The sequence below is a fragment of the Triplophysa rosa genome, linkage group LG2, assembly GCF_024868665.1.
Source record: "Triplophysa rosa linkage group LG2, Trosa_1v2, whole genome shotgun sequence".
NCBI classification, from domain to species: Eukaryota; Metazoa; Chordata; class Actinopteri; order Cypriniformes; family Nemacheilidae; genus Triplophysa; species Triplophysa rosa.
Genome location: NC_079891.1, coordinates 31,620,671 through 31,640,319, shown reverse-complemented (window position 1 = coordinate 31,640,319; position 19,649 = coordinate 31,620,671). Strand labels below are relative to the sequence as shown.

Below are 19,649 nucleotides of genomic sequence, written 5' to 3'. Positions count from 1 at the left end.
AATACCGCAATTTTTGCTTAAGGTTATCATACCGCCAAAATCTCATTTCAAATCTCACATACGTGGTATAAGTGTTGTCACGATACTGGAATTTCTAAATTCGATACAACCCTAGAAAAGATCTGCATTCAATATAAAGGGGGGGGGGGGGTTGGGTTAGGGCTGCCATAACATTAAGGCCCTAAATTTTTTTCTTTTTATTAAAAGTTAAATTGAACAAGACTAGACAATGAGGTATATTTTTACATTATTTATTCATTGGTAATCTAATGTTTATTTTACTTATACATTTACTATTTAAAATCAAAGTTGTATTTGCCAATATTAATGGACCAGAGCATAAATAAATAGTTGTATAAAAAAGATTAATAAATACCTGAACAAATGTATTGCTCATTCATTGTTTGTTAATACATTTATATTACATTACCACATTTTTATTTGGCTTTTATTCACATATAATCATTGATCAGCGCTAGGGCTGGGTGATAAATCGTGCAATTCTTATGCTCAGTTTCCTAAATGAATTACGGTTAAATGCCGCAACATCCGAAAGCCAGAGGGTGCTCTCGCGCAGAAACTCTGAATACGGGACACAGAAGAAGAACGATTTACACACACAGTTGCAGGAAATGACAACATTTTAACATTGAAAACGTTTGACCGGAGCCAATGAGACGAGTGGGTAAAATCATTGTTCAACGCACATACAGACGTGCTCAAATTTGTTGGTACACCTCCACAAAAAACGAAGAATGCACAATTTTCTCTGAAATAACTTGAAACTGACAAAAGTAATTGGCATCCACCATTGTTTATTCCATATTTAATAGAAATCAGACTTTACTGTTGATTTTTTATTCAACATAATATTAATATGAGACGAGTGGATGAAATCATCGATGAGCGCACATACATAGAGCGCTATGGTAAACACTGAAAGTCCAAACGTGCCTCACACGTGAATAGGCCTGTCGCGATAGCAACTTTTTGTTTGGCATTAATTACATCAGAAATAATTGCGATAGTTGATATTATTGTCAATTTAGAAATATGTTATGCCACTGATTAAGTAATGATATAATATTGTAAGTACAAAGATCATTTAATATAATATTTGTATGTCATAATGTGGCTGTTTAAAATACACTTGCCCAATTGAGCAATGAAAAACAATGTCTCTTTATCTGGAACGACTTTTCCATTCGTGAAGTGCCTTTCAAAGGAACAAAAACGCTGTTTGAAATTCGTCTAAAGGCTAAAATACACTAAAAGACTTTTGCTCAGATTTTGCCCAGATTTTCAGTCTGGACTTGTTGCAGAAAGTCTGTGCCAGTCTGCAGATTTTATCAGTTAGTGTGTGTCTATCTGAAACTTTCAAAAAGTCTGCAAGTGTAGGATGTCTATTTAAAAACAAATCTGTTCAGACTTTAAAAGTCTTGTATTGTATTGTATTGTATTCCAGCCATAGGGTTGTCCAGTAAACCGGTTCTGGAAATTTACCGGAACATGTTGGATTTCAATCGGTTCAATACCAGAATTTTGCTTGTTTCAGTACTTGAAACACTGCTGTTCCAAAGTTCACCGCTATGCGACAATATGCCACAGAACTGACGCAGAACCGGCAACATAGAAGAACAAGATGAATCGCTCTACAAGCACTTTTGCAACCATTTGAACTGAGACACTGTGAGTGATTTATTACAAATTCGACTCTTTCTACTTTTGCTGAGAGATCTTTAGATTGTTTTACAGTGTAACGCAGGGCTCTAGACTAACTTTTTTTCTTAGGTGCACCAACACAAAAGTTAGGTGCACCCAAATTTTCGACCGCATCGCATTTAACACCGCAGTTTTACAAGTTCACTTGTTTTTAAAATCGCTGTCCATATAGGCAATATTGACTTATAAATGATTAACTAACAATCTGGTCAACAATTCTACAAGAAAGCAGGGCTCTAGACTAACATTTGAGAGAGGTGGCACTGGTGCTACAAAGTTAGGAGGGTGCGACCAAATTGGTCGCACTCTAGAGCCCTGTAACGTATATTGTACATGCTGCGATGCGTCTTTACATCCCCATTCAACGGCATACATAGCATATATAACGTTATCTCTGTTCCAGACATCTCAGTTAGCCTACTAATCATCATGAAGTTCTCTTTTGCGTCTTGTATATGTTCTTATACTGTCAAATACACACTGTTATGTCAAAAACACAAAAGGTTCACATACGCACAGTACGTTGTGTTTTAAATGTATATCCGCATCAAAAAATTGCCTTAAAGTGACAGTAACCTAATAAATTTGTGTCACTTATTAAAGAGAAAATTTTACTTTTGTAGCTTTATTTAGAGTCATTGCATATTTATTTTATACAGTGAAGACTGTGCAGTGTTTTATTTGAATTGATCATTCAGTTCATCTTCAGTGCTACTGTTAAATAGACCTACTTGAAACATTTAATTGTTGTTCAAAATTTAATTGTTCATATTTGTGGGATTATGATGATAAGTCTATATAACCAAAGCATTTTTCAGTAATACAGTGTAAAACCCATTGCACATTGAGTCCGAAATTTGCGTCCGAAATTTCCACACGTTAAAAAATAAATACGACCTCACGTTGTGTCAATCACATTTACACACTGCCTCCGATATTTTCGTCCGTCATAAAAAAATTCGGACCGGGTTCGATTTTCTGCGTTTTTCGCATCCGTCAAGCATTTTGAGTGGCCTTTTTTAACAATTCAGAGACACCATACAAACGCGAGCCAAATATGAAAAAACGCATACGAAAATTTCGGACTGTATGTGCAAAGACCTTTAAAGTGTAAAATAAAATGGTGCTAGACATGTGCCCGGTTAACCGCGGTTACCACCAAATCCTGCTGAAACTGAGCTGGCTGCGATAATGCAAGGTATCATTTATTTTATTGATGTGTAGCTTGTCCGTGAAGCACGGCTCTGGGATCAGTAGAAATGCTGCTCGATCTAAAAGCAGTGCGACTTTGAGTTGCTTATAACGTGCATTTGAAAAAGCAACACCCGTCAAACATGATCATTATAAATATACTTTATTATCATAAAAATACCTGAGGAGGCTTGAGGATCGGTGATAAAAACATGTCCTTAGGCATTTCCTACTACTACGTGTGTTATGGTCTTCTTCTGCAGTGCGTATTTGGAGTTTCTGCACGAGAGCGCCCTCTGGCTTTCAGATGCAGCAGCATTTTACCGTACTTCACTCACAAGTTGTGCATAAATCACGTGATATATATTTTCGGTTAACCGGGCATATGTCTAAATGGTGCTATATAAAATATAAAAAGAATATATAAATAAGCAGTTAGAGCAGTTTCATGCAGTCTTCTTAATATTTTTTCAAATAATTTATTTTGGGGCTGGTTATTGATCACCTATGGTACCGATGTGGTACCGATATTAGATTCTGGTACCGTACCGAATCCAAAATGTTGATATCGAGCACACACTAATTCATACATGTGACAAGTCACATATAACTTAACTGTCTGTAAGACCACTCCCAAGCTCCAAATCCTGCTTTTGTTTTAATCAGTTGTGTTGCTGTTTTCGTTACCTCCGTATTTAAAGAGTAGAGCGTCTTGTTCAGGCACTCCTTTGTTTTCATATCTTAGTGAGAGGTTTGCGGCTTTGACATCAGTCGATTACTATTCCGAACTGGCTTTATTCATAAAGATAACACAGTATAACTCGAGTGTTTGACTCGGAGGTCGCGTTAAATGAAAATTCTCCGTCATTGACGAAATTTTTATACCAGTGACGGAAAAATCTGAAGACCGTCCGTCATTTTGACGGATTGCAATGAGGGCAGTTTGTAGTTCCCCTTTTTGTCAAGTTGGTAGCATCCAATCATTTCCTTTCATCAGAACGTGATCGTAGGGTACGTTTTCCAATCATTACTCATAAGCGCCTCGTCCATTCAGGAAAACCCACGCGGGATCAGCGGAGACTTGCGGTGCGGAGCCAGGGGCGTGTATAAACAAGGCGACTATGACAGCCACAGTCTAATTTGTTTCACCATAGTTCCAAAATGAACTGAAAATCTTATTGCACTTTTTATAATAACACAGCGATCTCTAACGTTGTCTGTGAATCTGATTCTGCAAAGCATGCATCTGTCATGAAACCCGGTCTCATCAATCTGCGTATAAATAACACGAGTTTACGTTTTCCGTGTAATGACCCTCTCATCCCGTGCTCTCTTACACACACAGGCGCGTACGCACAAAACAGTTGTTTACAGACTTTTTTCCTTCAGAGAGCGATAAGCTTTAACCTTCAGTGAGTGGAAAAATGTCTCTCTGCGTCTTCTTCGTTCATGACCTAACAGCAGCTTAAAGTTACTTGTAAGTGAATGATTATAAAACAGCGTTTACAAGCACCTGTCATTGTTACTGACTGGACATATGAACATTTGTCTATAATTAGTATTTTATGTCTGACAACAGAAACATTAAATATGAAAACGACGTCAGCTTTATTGGGCATTAACATACAGTAAGTTCAAAGAACGTGTACGTCGCAATGACGTCACAAACATGCTAATTAGCACGTAATATCAACTTGCACCATGGTGACCGACGCAGCTTGTCTTTCTCTTGGTCTTTCCGTGCAGCGACCGGCAGAAAACAACAGCACATTCAACTGACCGAACAAAACAGCGTTTCCAAAATTCTGTCACTGTTACTGACTGCCTGGGCATATGAACATGAACGTTCATGCTAAAGCCTACATCGCATGATACTGTTATAACGCGTATTTTCCATTATTATCAATTATCGTCTGGTATCGGTCTGTTGTAACCGACATCGCGATATTTGCGAGACATCGGCGATATACAATAACATCGTCACATCGCCCAGCACTAATTATAACTCAAACTGCATTATTCCTTCAAGTCATATTCAGTTAGGATGCCTTGAGGGTGAGTAAAACAAGGGGAAATTTTCAGTTTCTTGGCTGAAGTATCCCTTGAAACGGTCATGTGACCTCAATGTTGCAGCCACTTGTGGAAGACTTAATTCCCGAGCCAGACACAACACACACGGAGCACCTTAGTCGTGCATAAAGCTGTCAACGCCATGTGCCTAAAAACAAAACACAGGCGCGGACAGCAGCAAACCGAGCTCAAATTTAGCAGGGTATCATTCTGACAGCCAAAACCCTACAGTGCACATCATGGATAGGACTCATATCAGATGTGATAAGAGGGGTGGATGTGTGCGAATGTGTGTGTGTTTAGCCCTGGGGAGCGTAAGGCAGAGCTGCTATTTATCAGGTTACAAAAAAGTGGGTGTGTATTGCTCTGCTCTTGTCGCCTGTATGTCTGCTGTTCAGCTTCTATCTCTGTCTTCATCCTTCTCTCTCACTCGTGCAGAGTGGTATGGAATATACCGTTCTGAGCATGCGTGGATCTCTTCTGCCACACTTCGACAAAATCCTCCCTATCACCTTTCTCACACATTTACAAACACAAAAACATTTACACACACATATTTACACACACACACACGCCTATCCCTGCCTCTCCCTTCTTCCTGTCTAACACATAACCCATTCTGCCTGCATTTCGCCTACATTTCCAAACACAAAAACCAACACACACCCTTGCATTCACTCACATATTCTCTCTTTCCGTCTCTCACCCCCCCCCACAGCAGCCCATCTTGCAGCTGGCAGGAAGAAAATCTCACGTGACCGCTTATTCTTGACCATCTTGTTTTTTCTGTTTTCTACTGGACTTTGTGGCTAGGCATTGCAGACTGACAACTGTTGTATTTCAAGACTCATAAAGCACAGCCAACCTTTGGAAAAACTGCCTTTAAAAACATTAACATTGCCATCTGACACAATAACAACACAGATCTAAGTTCACATGCACTTCCTGTGGATGCCTGACCTGACCGGTTTTATCCAGTCCATGATAACTGTTTGATTACTAGTCAAGCCAAAGCTAAGAGACCGTTTTAAAAACAGAAGTGAATTATGTTAATACACACCATCAGAAAGTGAAACTGAAAGTCTGCTGGATACACTAAAGTCATAAGGAACTCCACCCACAACACTGCCACGTGATCAGGCGTAAATGAGTTTCATAATCTTACCCGATCTTGTTCGTGGGGCAGCAGACGCACCGGAGGCAGAGAATCCAGAGATACGATGCCTGTCCCGTCATTATGGGAACTCCTGCTTACCAAGCGGAAGAGCGGACCTTGTTTTACCACACGCCCATGAGCAGCGGCCCGCTTCAGAGCCAGCCGGAGCTGCTGATGGAACAGGCCTGGCCCCATAGAGCCACTGCCAGACAGGTAACCCGCAACATCTGCCTGGCATTTCAAAAAGCGTTCAATGCTCTTCAGAGATGATCCGCCAGGTTCGTGAAGCCCCTCCAGTGAGCGCTTGATAAGTTTGTTCCAGTCCAGGCCAGGTTTTTTGGAGGAGCTAGAGCTGGTGTTGTAAGTGCCTCCACCTCCTCCCGTTCTGGGCTTTCCGAACGCTATACGCCCAGGGTTGTCGGGGTCCTTGTAGGAGTTGAGCCCCTTGTTGGACACCTTGAGTATAGAGCCATCTTTAACACTGAGTTCTAGGTGCTCCAGGACCGTCTTGCGGTCGAGCCCGTGGGACATTGACACAGCATTGCAGATGCGTTCCTCGGACGGCCGCTGCTTTTGCTTTTTTACCTTTTTGATGGCTTCCAAGATCCAGGTGGTGTACAACGGGTTGGCCAGCTTCACCATGGCTGCTGCAATACCGTTGGGCCACGGCCCAACACACTCTCACAACCGTTAGGAAGCACCCAGTGGCCTCAGCCCTGGCGCTGCCTTGTCGTTACCCTCCTCCTCCTCTTTCTTCTTCCAGGAGGCTATCCTTTGTCCCGGGAAGGGGTAGTAAGTCTCTCTGTGCCTGAGCAGGAGCTGTTATAGAGGGAGCCGATCACCATATCATAGGCTCCCTAAACCCCCCCAACCTAAAACAGATTCCCCTAACCCAGTGACCCTTCTTTCTGAAGGGTGGCCACACCAAAGCAAAGCAGGGAGGTATGCAACAGGCAGACACCGCAACTTTTCCAGCAGGAAAACGTTGGAAGAGAGAGTCTTGGGTGCCCTGATTTTTGCCTGTCTCAAATTCAGGTGGAATCCTTAATTACTTAGAGCATCTTAGTAAACAATTGTGGCAGAGCTTTTAAAAACGCAGACAGATTTTTGTGTCTTGGGAAAATAAAAGTGTGAAATCGAGTATGTTCCAACACAGTACGTTCTTGTTGTTCTTTGTCTCCGCTCCTAGCACTGCAGAAACGTGTGGTCCAAAACGGATACCTCACTCCAGAAAGCAACGCAGGCTGAACATCTTCCTACTGAGTATTCCCCAAAAAGCCTTTGCAACCTGCACAAAAACATAACATGATCAGGAAAACACAATAAAACCAATAAATGTGTAACATTTATATATGATCTATATCTAACACATAAAAAACATACAAAGTGAAACACAAAGACCTCAATAAACCGTAACATGTATTGACTACACAATAACAGAAAAACTTATTTTGAACTACCCTTCAGAAAAAGTGTGATGGAGTATGCACATTTTAGTTCTGCATTTACATCACAACATACTTCAACCGAAGCCTTACAGGTTATGTGTTAAAGCAAATAAGGAACAACCATGTCTCCAATGTAAACAAAACAATAAGTGCACAAGAAACTTCTCATAAACAGTTTAACTGTTCTAAACACAAAAATTCCCCATTTGGTACAATGACACAAGGGTCGCATTAAAAATGACATACACCACATGTAAAAAAACATCACCATTAATAAAATCACGTGACTGGGAGACTGCAGAATCAAAACATGAAACATCTCGCCTGACAGATTCAGCTACTTTTATTTTTACAACCATGTGTACAAATAGCAATTGTTTTTTGAAATACACTGTCTATTATTTCTAACGTTAAGTTACTCATCTCAATCTCATTAAAGCCAATAGCAGATGCCCACTTATAAACACAATACTTTTAAATCTAACGTTAGTGTTAATCAGGCAGAAATAAAAGTTTAAAAAATGTCAACACATGGCCAAAAGTAAACAAGCATCAACATAAACCGCCATAACAAAGCAAAGCATTAGAAAACCATAGCAACAAGGCTTAAACGTTGTACCAATGTAAACAATGTCAGAAACAGAAGCTCAGAAATACGTTGGTGGTTGTAAATATGCTTAATCGAGAATTAATTAACCATTTATTTATTTCCCACACAATGTGAACTCACCGAACGGATGTTGTTAGTTCCTAAACGACCCAAAACACAAGCAACGTGCATCCGAGGAGGACAATGTTTCCTAAGTGGTTCCACCTCCTTCCCTCCACTGCCTGTTATTTTACACCATAACACTCGAAAAATGACATTTATTCCGACATTTCCAGGTAGGAACGCCGTTAAGATACACAGCGGCCTAGCAAAACACACAATACCCGTAACCAGTGGCTACCGCGCTTGAGCCGTTAAAAAAGAACGCCAAGATTTCTTCCTTCCCTCCCTCGCGCCAACGTTTGCACGGTCGCGCGCGGCCTCAATCTCAGCCTCGGATACACGTACGAAAAAGATTCCTGGCGCAAGAAGATGTTTGCGCGTGCTTCCTCCGCGGTTTTTCTTCTCCACTTCCTTCCCTGCTTACTGTAAACCACCCTCCCTATCCAACGGTAGAGCCTGCGGTGGCGTTGGAGACGAGGCCCGTGAGGGAAGTAGTTAGGCCTTGGCTCTCTCCTCCCGCCCTCCCCCTTCCTTCATCTCCGCGTACCCCCCCATTCCCTCTACCTACTCCCGCTCCTTGGCTGAAAGACAGAACCACGAGTCCGGTTCGGACTGACAAACCGAGAGGATTTGAAAACCCGCGCGTGATCATGCGGTACTCACCGGAATTTCGGGTCGAGTGTCCAAGGAGAATGTGCCAGAACGCGTTCGAAACACAGACAACAACAAGCCTGAAAATGCAGTCAGAGAGCAGTGGCTCCAGAGCTGACGCCATCTTTGAGTGAAACGGGAGCTTTGCGGGTGGGGGAGGGGGGAAACAGTCGGCGCTAGGGAGCGTCTGCATCGTGCGAATCGGAGTCGGAGAGGGACGGATGGGGAGAGAAAGGGACTGCAGCGGGAGGAGAGAAGGAGAGGGGGGATGCGGGTGCACATCTGAAGGGCGAATGTCCGCTGCTTGCGCGTGAAATGGAAGAAAGGGACAGATGGTAAAGCGGAAAAAAGAAAGGTGCGCTGGCTCGCACGTAGCGATGTGGCGCGCTTAGGGAGCGTCTGAATTTGGCGGTCGCGTCTCGGCGGAGGCGAAGGAAATCAAAGCGATGGAGTGTGGTTTTAATGTTAGAGGGTATTTAAAGATCAAAGACAGCCCATCCACACCTCCCATCTTTGTTCTGCGTGCTGTTTTCGTGTAAGGGTATGAACCGGTGGATGATCCCTGTTTTTTAGAGAAATGATCACGCAATGACAAAAACATAAGGCAGTGCTTATGACAAAGCAAATGTTTTTATTTCTGGAACGGGGACGCGCTACATAAACAATGGCTGCACGCGCGCTCTCTTTCTTTCTCTCTCTCTTACTACTAGAGAGGATTATGTAAATTTCCCGCAGTGCTGTATGAGGCAGCGATGACAGGTGACCCACACACCTTTATCTTCACTGGAGGGAGGCAGAGATGTTTTCAATTTAACACCCGCTCGGGAAATGTGAATCCGTTGCTATAGTGCCATCAGTAGTCATTAATTGAATATTTATGATATGATGTAGTGGCATTGTAATTGCTGTAATGTTTGAGCTGCGTGAATATATTAATATTATGAATGATATTTTGGGCATGCTTAAGATCATTATTACATTTCAAGACAGCAAGAAAACAAAATAATTATTAATAGGGCTATTAATCATCATTATTTAACAAAAACTTTTTTTCGCAGTTATGTAATATTTACATTTTTATTTGCCATATCCACAATGATGAATTATTATAAAAATGTCTTTAGAATATATTGATAACCAAGTAGACACCTTTACTATCTTCTATTCTACGGTTGTTGTTAAATGAGTGGTCACAAGCAGGTAAGTTAAGAGTGTGATGATAAGCCATAACATTTTTTCTCCTACAAACTGTCTGTATACCCCACCAAATAAACAGAGTTGTGATTTATTCTAAAATAATATTCATTGTTTTCATATGAGCTTTTGAAATGTTAGGACTGCTCCTGCCCTGAATACAGTAGAAACGGTATAACACTCATTTTTGTTTGATGTTTATGTTTTGAATAATATGATGCAACTGTGATAAATATAAACTAATTTCACGCAGCAGAAGCACTGCATTGCTTCTACAATGTAGACACGGTGTTTGCTTTTTCATCTGAAATGCTTGCAGAAAATAAAGGCCAAATGATTAGATTCATGCCGTCATCTGTGCCAGTGTGACTCAGGGTTGTCATAACTCATCATCTAATTTTAAGATAGAAAAATGGCATTTTAGGTTTGTCTTAGTATTTGTTGGAAACAGCGGGGCTTTACAAAATTTGGCTTGTGTTCTGTTAATAATATGAACCATTTAAAAACAACCAAGTTAAACCATTTGACCAATTACAGTACATCAATAGAACTCTGTGTTGTTCATCTAGTAATCTGTGTTCTTGTAGCTCAGCTGGTTCTGTTAGCAGCGCGTCTGATAAAATGTATAGCTTCTGTAAGTTGATTTGAATAAAAGCGCCTGCCAGATATATAAATGTAATCGCTGGCAATTCTTACAGTCTGTTTGCGTCCTGATGGGTGGGGACAGATGGTAAAGATGACCGTCTTCCGAAAAGACTAATTACTTTGGTTTAGTCCTTTTACAATATAAATTAATATTGGAAAAAACTGCAAAAAGAATCATGCCAACATGATTAGGGGGGCTGTTCTTGAGTGCAACCAGTACTGTCACTATAGAAACACATATGTATAAAATAAATAACGCCGTACCATCACGAGACAGCAACGGAATCTGACAGGACTTTCATAACACTGTGTAGGCGAGCTGTAGTTGCAGAGCAGACTTCATCATCACACCTTAATTAAAACATTCGTTCTTAATAAACATGATAAAGTGTTAACTACTGTATGATCAAAGCTTCTTTATTTGGTAGCCTAAATGAAGAAAAACAAGCATATAATATTTAAAAAAAATAAAACAACAGCACCAACATTTTCCGACGCATGAATGCAGAGTTATATCAAAGATACATTGATTTTCATGTGAATTTTGTGCTCTAAAGCATAAACTGCAAATTCAGTCCCGGTTATGGAAACATCCCATTCTCTCTCTTTCTGTCAAATAAAAGTATTTAGGATTGTGTGGCCTAGTGCTGAGACCCAAAGGCTGTACTAGAGGCTGTAAGTGATCTTTCATTATTGTGCCCTTGAGCAAGACACTTAACCCGGGGTTGCTCCAGGGGGACTGTCACTTTTATGATGATGTTGTACATATGTGCCCTTATACTGTAAGTTTCAGTAATAAATCCGAGCCGTCCTGGCTGTCTAGCAATGAACAGACAGGTAGCACTTTATTTTACGGTCCTGTTTCCCATGGACATACTGTGTTATAGTAAATATTATAACTGGGTAATAACTAGGTACTAAACCTGAACCTAACCTTATCCCATGTAGTTACTTTAAATTACCCAGTACTTTCTTAGGTAACTACACTGTGAGTACACTATAGATAAATAAAGTGCAACCAACAAACATCTGTAAACAAGAGCAGAATTTAGTAGTAACTTTGCAAATTGTGGCCCACTACTGGGGTTATACAGTCACCGTCGTGCAAAATGTGTACATACGTGAAAACATGTTTAAAGAATCATGTTTTTCATACTCTGAGCCATAAAAGCCAAATTGATGGGTTGTCATAATTCATGCATGAAAGGGTTAACACGGGTGGACATGTTCCAGTAAGTTCGACAAAAGAAAATATGTCCAAATACAGTTTGTCTCCGTTTTAAACTGTAGATCTATTGTTTAATAATCCAACAAACATAATCTTGTGAAACATTTAGCCTAAAAAGTGCACCTGCACAATTTTTGTAAATAAAAATGGATTAATGTTTTATTGTTTAGTACAGTGACATGAATGCTTTTTAAGTGTGTGTCCATATACTGTATGTTTTGAGCGGACAGAAAGAAACAATTCTCTTGTAGAGTTTGATCTCAAGTCTACAGTGCCTCAGTTATTGACTTTGAGATAGAAACCCTGTTGCTGGGGGTTGGGGTGGATGATGACAGTTTTGTCCACCACAGACATCCGTGGAACCAGTCATTACTGCTTTTGTGCGTGTGAACCAGTAAGCTTCCTGCTGGGACTGGCTTACGGCCAACTCTCAAACTCCAGCTCCAGTCCCACACCACTGCTCTCTATTTCTCCATAACACACACAACCCTCCCATCCTGGAATACAGACATGAAGCAGAATTTTTCCAGGCATATGCAACCGAGAGCTGAGGCCTCCCGCCCACTTTAAACCATCTGCTGATTTTCATTTTAAAGCCAGGAGGAAATCAAAAAATGACCCTTATACCTTTTTAATGCATGTTGAGGATAATTCATCAGTGCACACTATTCCTAAGAAATAACCTTACTGAGTGGGCTAAATAATGTTAACCAATAGCTGAACGGCTATTCAGGTATTGCTGAATCCTAAAAATGCCACATATATATATATATATATATATATAAATATAGATTGAAAAAAATACTGCAACAATTGAAGCGTCAATTCACTCAAAAATACAAATTCTGTCATCATTTACTCACCCTCGAGTTGTTCCAAATCTGTAAAAACGTCTGTTCTGATGAACACAGAGAAAGATATTCGGAAGAAGGCTTGTGACAAAACAGTTCTTGGCCACCATTGACTACCACAGTAGGAAAAATTCCAAGGGTAGTCAAAAGTGCCCCAGAACTGTTTGCTTTCCTTCATTCTTCAAAATATCTTCCTTTGTGTTCAAAAGATTTTTTTTTAAAGGAATTTTTCCTGCTATGGTAGTCAATGGTGACCAAGAACTGTTTTGAAACAACTCAAGGGTGAGTAAATTATGTCATTTTTGGGTGAAGTGTCCCTTTAATCCCAACCACCATCTCGGTCCTCTGTTCAGGTTCAGTTTCAATTAAATATAGTTTAATCCTGGTGATGCATAATTGACTGCAAACTCACATTCAGCTTCCATGTTTACTATGAAATGCCCACTTTTCAACGCTATTGACATTGAAGTTTGGCCTGCTTGAGACACCATATCCTCTCTACGTCACTTTTGAGTCAACTGAAGCATCTCCACCTCAATGAAACCACTAGAGGAGTTTTTCAGATGAAAGACCCTAAGCAGAGCGCAACTTCACCAAGATCTCCGTGACACCATACTTTAGTCCAGTTTTTCCTCTTCAGTCCTTCAAGTGCACAAAAGTGCTCTCCTGATTCAAACAGAAGTGTACTTCTGCGGCATGCCTGTAGAGTTGTTTGTAAAGAAACTCCTAAAATCGGTGAAGTACGCTGTGATTTTTTTGATGTGCTTTCACTTTTCTAAGCAAATCAGATTTGCAATCTATATTAGTATGAAATGCAGGTTCGCAACCTTTTAGAACACTCAACCACATACAGCATATGCATTGTTTTTGTTGAAGTCTATTTTGGGAAAGGGATAGTTCACCTTCAAAATGAAGATTATGTCATATACACGCCAGCCTGTCATTTCAAATCTGTATGACTTTCTTTCTTATGCAGAACACAAAAGAAGATATTTCTAAAAATGTTGGTCCCCATTGACTTGCATTGGTTTTGTGTCCATACAATAGAAGTCAATGGGAACCAACGGTTTTTGGTTACCGGCATTTTTCAAAATATCTTATTTTGTGTTTCGCGGAAGAAAGAAAATCACACAGGTTTAAAATGACAACGGTGAGTTAAATGATGACAGAAGTTTCATTTTGAAGGTGAACTATTCCTTTAAGTTAATATAACAGTGTGTATAATGTGGTAAAAACAACAACAAAAAATCTAAACCGTAAAGTCTAGATATACTGTTTTTTAAATAAAATGAGTTATATAAAGAGCATAGATACTCTTTCCTTTTACTTATTATAAAGCACTCACTCTCACAGGGGCAATATCTCAAGTTACAGAGCACAAGAAAAAAAACACTCATGGAGCATTTGGCCCCCTGGTAGCCCACGGTCAAAAGAAAATCTCTTTCCGTACAGTTCTGTACTTCCAGTTTACATTATAATGACAAGCTAGGTAGAGGAAAAAGACATAAACCAATGTTTACTTTCTTCGCAGGGTCACGTGACGTGATGGCAGGACTCCAGTGTATATTTACAGGGCAGGATATAGTGCAGACAACAATGCGACTTCTAAGACCTCCGCGCATTCCTGCAGGGGCTGCTCGCGGGTGTTTCTTCTCACTGAGCCTAGCAGACATGTCTTCACTCTCTCTCCTCCCTCTCTCCTGTTTTGAGTGAAAGTGGAGGACCGCCCCCCTCTTTTTTTACCCTATGCCTGCTCACACCCCAGCGGTGCAGACCCTTCATTTAGGCCCTCAGGACCCATGATGCACCTGGAGCTCATGGTTCATGGGTTATTTTTCTGTGAAGGTCTGTCTTCTGATGGAAGATAAGGATTTAGACTTCTGATATCTCATTAGTTCCCGGTGAAAAGAGTGCACTACAATCACTGATCTATATAAATGACTGGATTGCGCCTGGAACGCTAAACCAACGGCAGGAGGTGAAGCCACCGGAAACGATCGCGCCGCCATCTTGGTATGCCCAGCTGACAGAGAGCGCCATTGACTTACAGTCAAAATGACAATCAAAAATAACCCGTTTTTCAGCTTAGGGGCGTGATACATTTTTAGTTTACATGTGTGTTTAAATTAATTGTTACTTCAGATGTTTTTTCCAATGTTTATGTTTATTTTGGGCAGAATAGCGACTTATAGAAAGCTTCATGACTTAAAGAACATACTGTATACAGCCTGTATTTATCTGTACATTTGTCATATGTTGAGGCGTCTCGTTAGTCTGCTGATCTGATATGTGCGCTACTGTAATGAAAATGAGTGTAACTCACTCTATATCTAATAAGACTTTAAATAATTAACCATTTACATGCTTAAGACATTTGCGTTGTAAAGATGTACTGTGAGACTTTAGATATAAAAACGGGGGCCTTGTAAGTTACTGTTTTATCATTGATATGTGATAACTCCCTATTAATTTAATAGAACGCACTAATTTTGTAATTAATTTACCAAAAAACGAGACTTTTTGCTATTTTGAGACACCATGAATAAAAGTACAAAAAACGATTTTTTTTATATTATAAGTGATAATATAGAGTGAAAATGAAAATTCTGTGATCATTTATTCAACCTCTTGTCATTTCAAACATATATGACTTCTGCAGAACACAAAAGAAGATATGTTGAAGAATGTTGGTAACCGAACAACAGCGGTACACTGTAAACCCGAATGTTCAAAGAAATTAAACAGTTTAAGTAGTGTAAACTTAATTTTATATAAAAAAATCCTAACTTAAATGTTTTGAGTTCCTGTAACTAATTCTTACTTTTGAGTTAGTTTAACTTAATTTCAACTTTAAGTTAATTCAAGATGATTTGTTGAGAATGAAATTCAGTTCCCAGCATGCTTTGCGTGAGACTGCATTAGGAAAGTAAATTTTGAAATGAAGTGTTATTTTATGTGTGTGTGTGTGTGTGTGTGTTGCATCACTCTCTGTGAAGGCTGTTTGTTAATTGTTGATGCAGCTGAACTGTTTAGTTAGGTTGTCTTAAGACCTTTCATTTATTTAGCTGTAAATAAAAAAAGTTACTTTGCTAATTGTTCAAAATTAAAAGGAGTCAACAACAGTACAACAAACTCAAAACGGACTAGTTTTGCTTACTTAAAATTGTTCAAAATTAAAAGGAGTCAACAACAGTACAACAAACTCTGATGTAACTGATTACCTCAAATTTTTTGAGTTTTCCCAACTTATTCGGGTTTACAGTGTACCATGGCTTGCATTGGTTTTGTGTCTGCACAATATAAGTGAAAATGTACCGTCATTGTTTGTTTACCAACATTCTTCAAAATATCTTTTTTCGTGTTCTGCAGAAGAAAGAAAGTCATACAGGTTCGAAATGACAAGAGGGTGTGAGAATTTTCATTTCATCACTTTAAATATACAAAATTAATGTGTGACAATAGAGCTTTACTATGCAAGTCTACTTAAAGTGTACTTTTTTTTACCTGGGTTGTGCTAGTAAATCCTGTGGAGATCAACCAATCAAATGCCAACTTCAAAACTCATCAAATGTTTCTCCTTCAAGCGTTAGAGCCTATTACTGTGGTTTGTAGGCTATGCGTTTTAAAAGGTTTATCTGTATTTGTCTTCATTCCTCTAAATTAAGTAAATTTACTGTTTGTATTAAAACTGTTACACTAGAAACATGGGGTATCAGCAGCCAGATTGATGTTTTCATCATTACCGATTTACGGTTTTCTTTCACCTCTGGCACTCTGATATAAGACCCGGCCTCTCTAATGAGACTAGTCACTATGAAATTGAAGTTAAGAGTCAGTGAGAAGTGTCTTTAATTCAATAGTACAAATCCAAATATGATTAGATCCCGACAGCAATAGCCGAAATGCATTACAATGGCCGACTAATTGGAGTTATTTATCATTCCTCTCTGTGAGCAAACAAGAACGCTGTAAAATATGAGGGCAATGTCTTCAAATTAAATAAAATCAGCTTCGACATCACACAGAAATCGAATTACCACGTTATTGGATTACGTCCGGTTTCCATGGCGCACAGAGATGGCCCTTCTCTATATTGATGATTTTGATTCAACATTTTTTTCATGGTCTGATAACTATTTTAGACAATGACATGTCTCTGTTATTTTGCCAACATTCTTGTTGCCTGTGAAATGTTTTTATGGTGATGTCATCATTGACACGCAGTCTGGGGGCTGGCTGCTTCATCTTTTCTTTTGATAGTTAATCGTTAGATGATCTCACAGCGCAGACACTCTGTATGATCCCTGACCTCTGAAAATCTCTAATCTAATGCATCATCTGCCCGGGCCAAACGCAAGCGGCTTTCCTTTTCACAGATTCACTGACATCACCGCTAAACACCGGTTAATTTACTCAACAGTGTGTCCCCAACTAATTCGAATGTAATCGGATACGCTTTTACATTTTTGGCTAAACTAAGAAAAACACACGTGCTTCTACATGACTTCATTACAACCAGGATTCTGCTTACAGGAGGAAAATCTAGAATAAAGCAAAAAAACAGATGGGTGTTAATTCACCCCAAAAAAAACATTTTGTCATCATTTATTCATCCTCGTGTTGTTAAAAACCTGTATATGACTCGTTCCTCTGTGCAGGACAAAAGAAGATATTTTGAGAAATGTGGAAAGTAGATCCATACAATGGAAGTCAATGGGGTTCAATGTTATTTGGTTACCAACATTCTACAAAAAAACTTTTTTTGTGTTCAGCAAAAGAAAGAAAGTCATACAGGTTTGAAATGACACGAGGGAGAGTAAATGATGAATAGAATTCACTTTTGGGGTTAACCACAGAAGTCTAATTGATGAAGGGGATGCAAGTTTACAGCTATTTTTTCCAGAAAGAAAGCACAATGCTTGGCTTGCAGTTTTTTTTACTATGCATAATTTGTACAGAACAAGTATCCCTATATAGATGCTCTGTAGACAGCTAAATCTAATAGAAAAAAGTCATTTTGTTTCATTGTTGTGCTGTTCGCTTGCAATGTAGACATGGTGTCACCATCAATACCTACACTCTTGTGACAATGTTTTCAATTGGATCTGTCAGAAAATAAATGACATTTGGCTTCTATCCACAGTGACTTTCAATGCATTCAAGATAGACATTTGTATGTGTGTTCCCGGGGAATTAAACCCTAAAACTTGGTGCTGCTAATGCTACAGGAACAACTAAATAAATAAATGTTACCTATTTCTACTGTACATTTCCATTAAAGGCACAACCCGTCTCTAAATCCCATAAGGCAACAGTCACAAACACAAGCACTGAGACAAGGTTTACAGCTGCTTGCTGACTTCTGATATTGTCATCTTTCTGTAGCAGACAGAAAGCGAGCTGAGGACTCAACACTTCATTAATAATGGAGCAGCATACGAGTTCCACATCCCTCCACTGAAGACCGTCCCACTGGAGACGAGATGAGCACATCCTCCCTATCACATCTCAGGTGCTCGCTCACAGGCGGAGGAATACGATTTGACGTAAAGAGAGCACGTCTCAAAGAGATAAACAGAGCACAGACTGGCAGCTCATGCTGTTTGTTTCTTTTGGGCTGCTGGGAAAGTAATGATTAGGAATCTGGGCAGCAAACGCAAAGTTTTGGTGCGAGAGTTATTCCGAGTTTTCTATTGTTGTATGACCGATATGCCCCTAAGCAAGACGTTCAGTCCCGTTTTCCTCCTGCAAAGGGGTTGTAAGTTGGTTTGGCATCTGGAAAGGTCAAGGAGGGTCAGATATTCAACACAAGTACACGAAGAGTTAGCCAACACATCGCAAGTGTCCAGTCCCGTTATGGGTTTAAAGGGATAGTTCACCCCAAAATGAACATTTTCTTTTCATTGACTCGCCACCTTGTCATTTCAAACCTGTATGACTTTCTTTCTTCCGCAGAACACAAAAGAAGATATTTGGAAGAAAATATCATTCTTCAAAACGGAAGAAGAAAAAAAGGCATACAGGTTTTAAAGAGAGTGAGTAAATGATGACAGAATTTTCATTTTTGGGTGAACTGTCACTTTAAGGTGTGGTTTTGGATAGTTCAATGGATAGTTCAGGCAAAAATCCAAATTATGTTACCATTTTATTCACCCTCATGTTGTTCAAAACCTACATGACTTTTCTTCAGTGTAACACAAAAGAAGATATTTTGAGAAATGTCTCAGTGGTTTTGTATCCATACAATAGAAGTCAATGGGGTCTAATGTTGTTCGGTTATCAACATTCTTCAAAATGTCTTTTTTTTGTTCTGCAGAAGAAAAAAGTCATAATGACATCAGGGTGAACAATAGAATATATGTTTTGCGAACTACCCCTTCAATTCATTATTATTCAGGTAGTTTTTTACATGCTCGAACTTCTACTGTGCTTGGAGTTGACCTGAAATGACCCTCACTGTATAGTGCCAGGACAAAAGCAAAACTTGAACGTTTTAAAACTAAAGTTACTTGAAAGATTACATTTCTCCAGTCATAGACGTTCAGTCTAAACCTATCAATCAAAATAGAACTTTATGATATAAAAAGTATGACAGTGACAACTTTGTAGCTGCACTTGAACACAACAGATGACACGTGGAAAGCGTCCAAGCTTGCTAACCCAACTCCTCTCAACACTGAACATTTGACCTCCAAACATTTTAATCCAACACGATATGAGACACTCAACATCAATTTTGCACGAGTCTTTCTGTTAAAGATCTAGTTGAAGCATCACACTG

General features: G+C 39.5%; 1 protein-coding gene across 1 annotated transcript in view; it reads right to left on the bottom strand.

Moving 5' to 3' along the window:
* Positions 1 to 9,095, bottom strand: part of kat6a (K(lysine) acetyltransferase 6A) — a 43,819-nt gene extending 34,724 nt beyond the window's left edge. The window contains exons 1-2 of the mRNA XM_057352266.1: positions 8,963 to 9,095; positions 6,149 to 7,427 (exon numbers count right to left, since the gene is read on the bottom strand). Coding sequence (XP_057208249.1) covers positions 6,149 to 6,781 — 633 coding nt within the window. The 5' untranslated portion in view covers positions 6,782 to 7,427; positions 8,963 to 9,095. The remainder of the gene's footprint in view (positions 1 to 6,148; positions 7,428 to 8,962) is intronic.
* Positions 9,096 to 19,649: the final 10,554 nt, after the last annotated feature.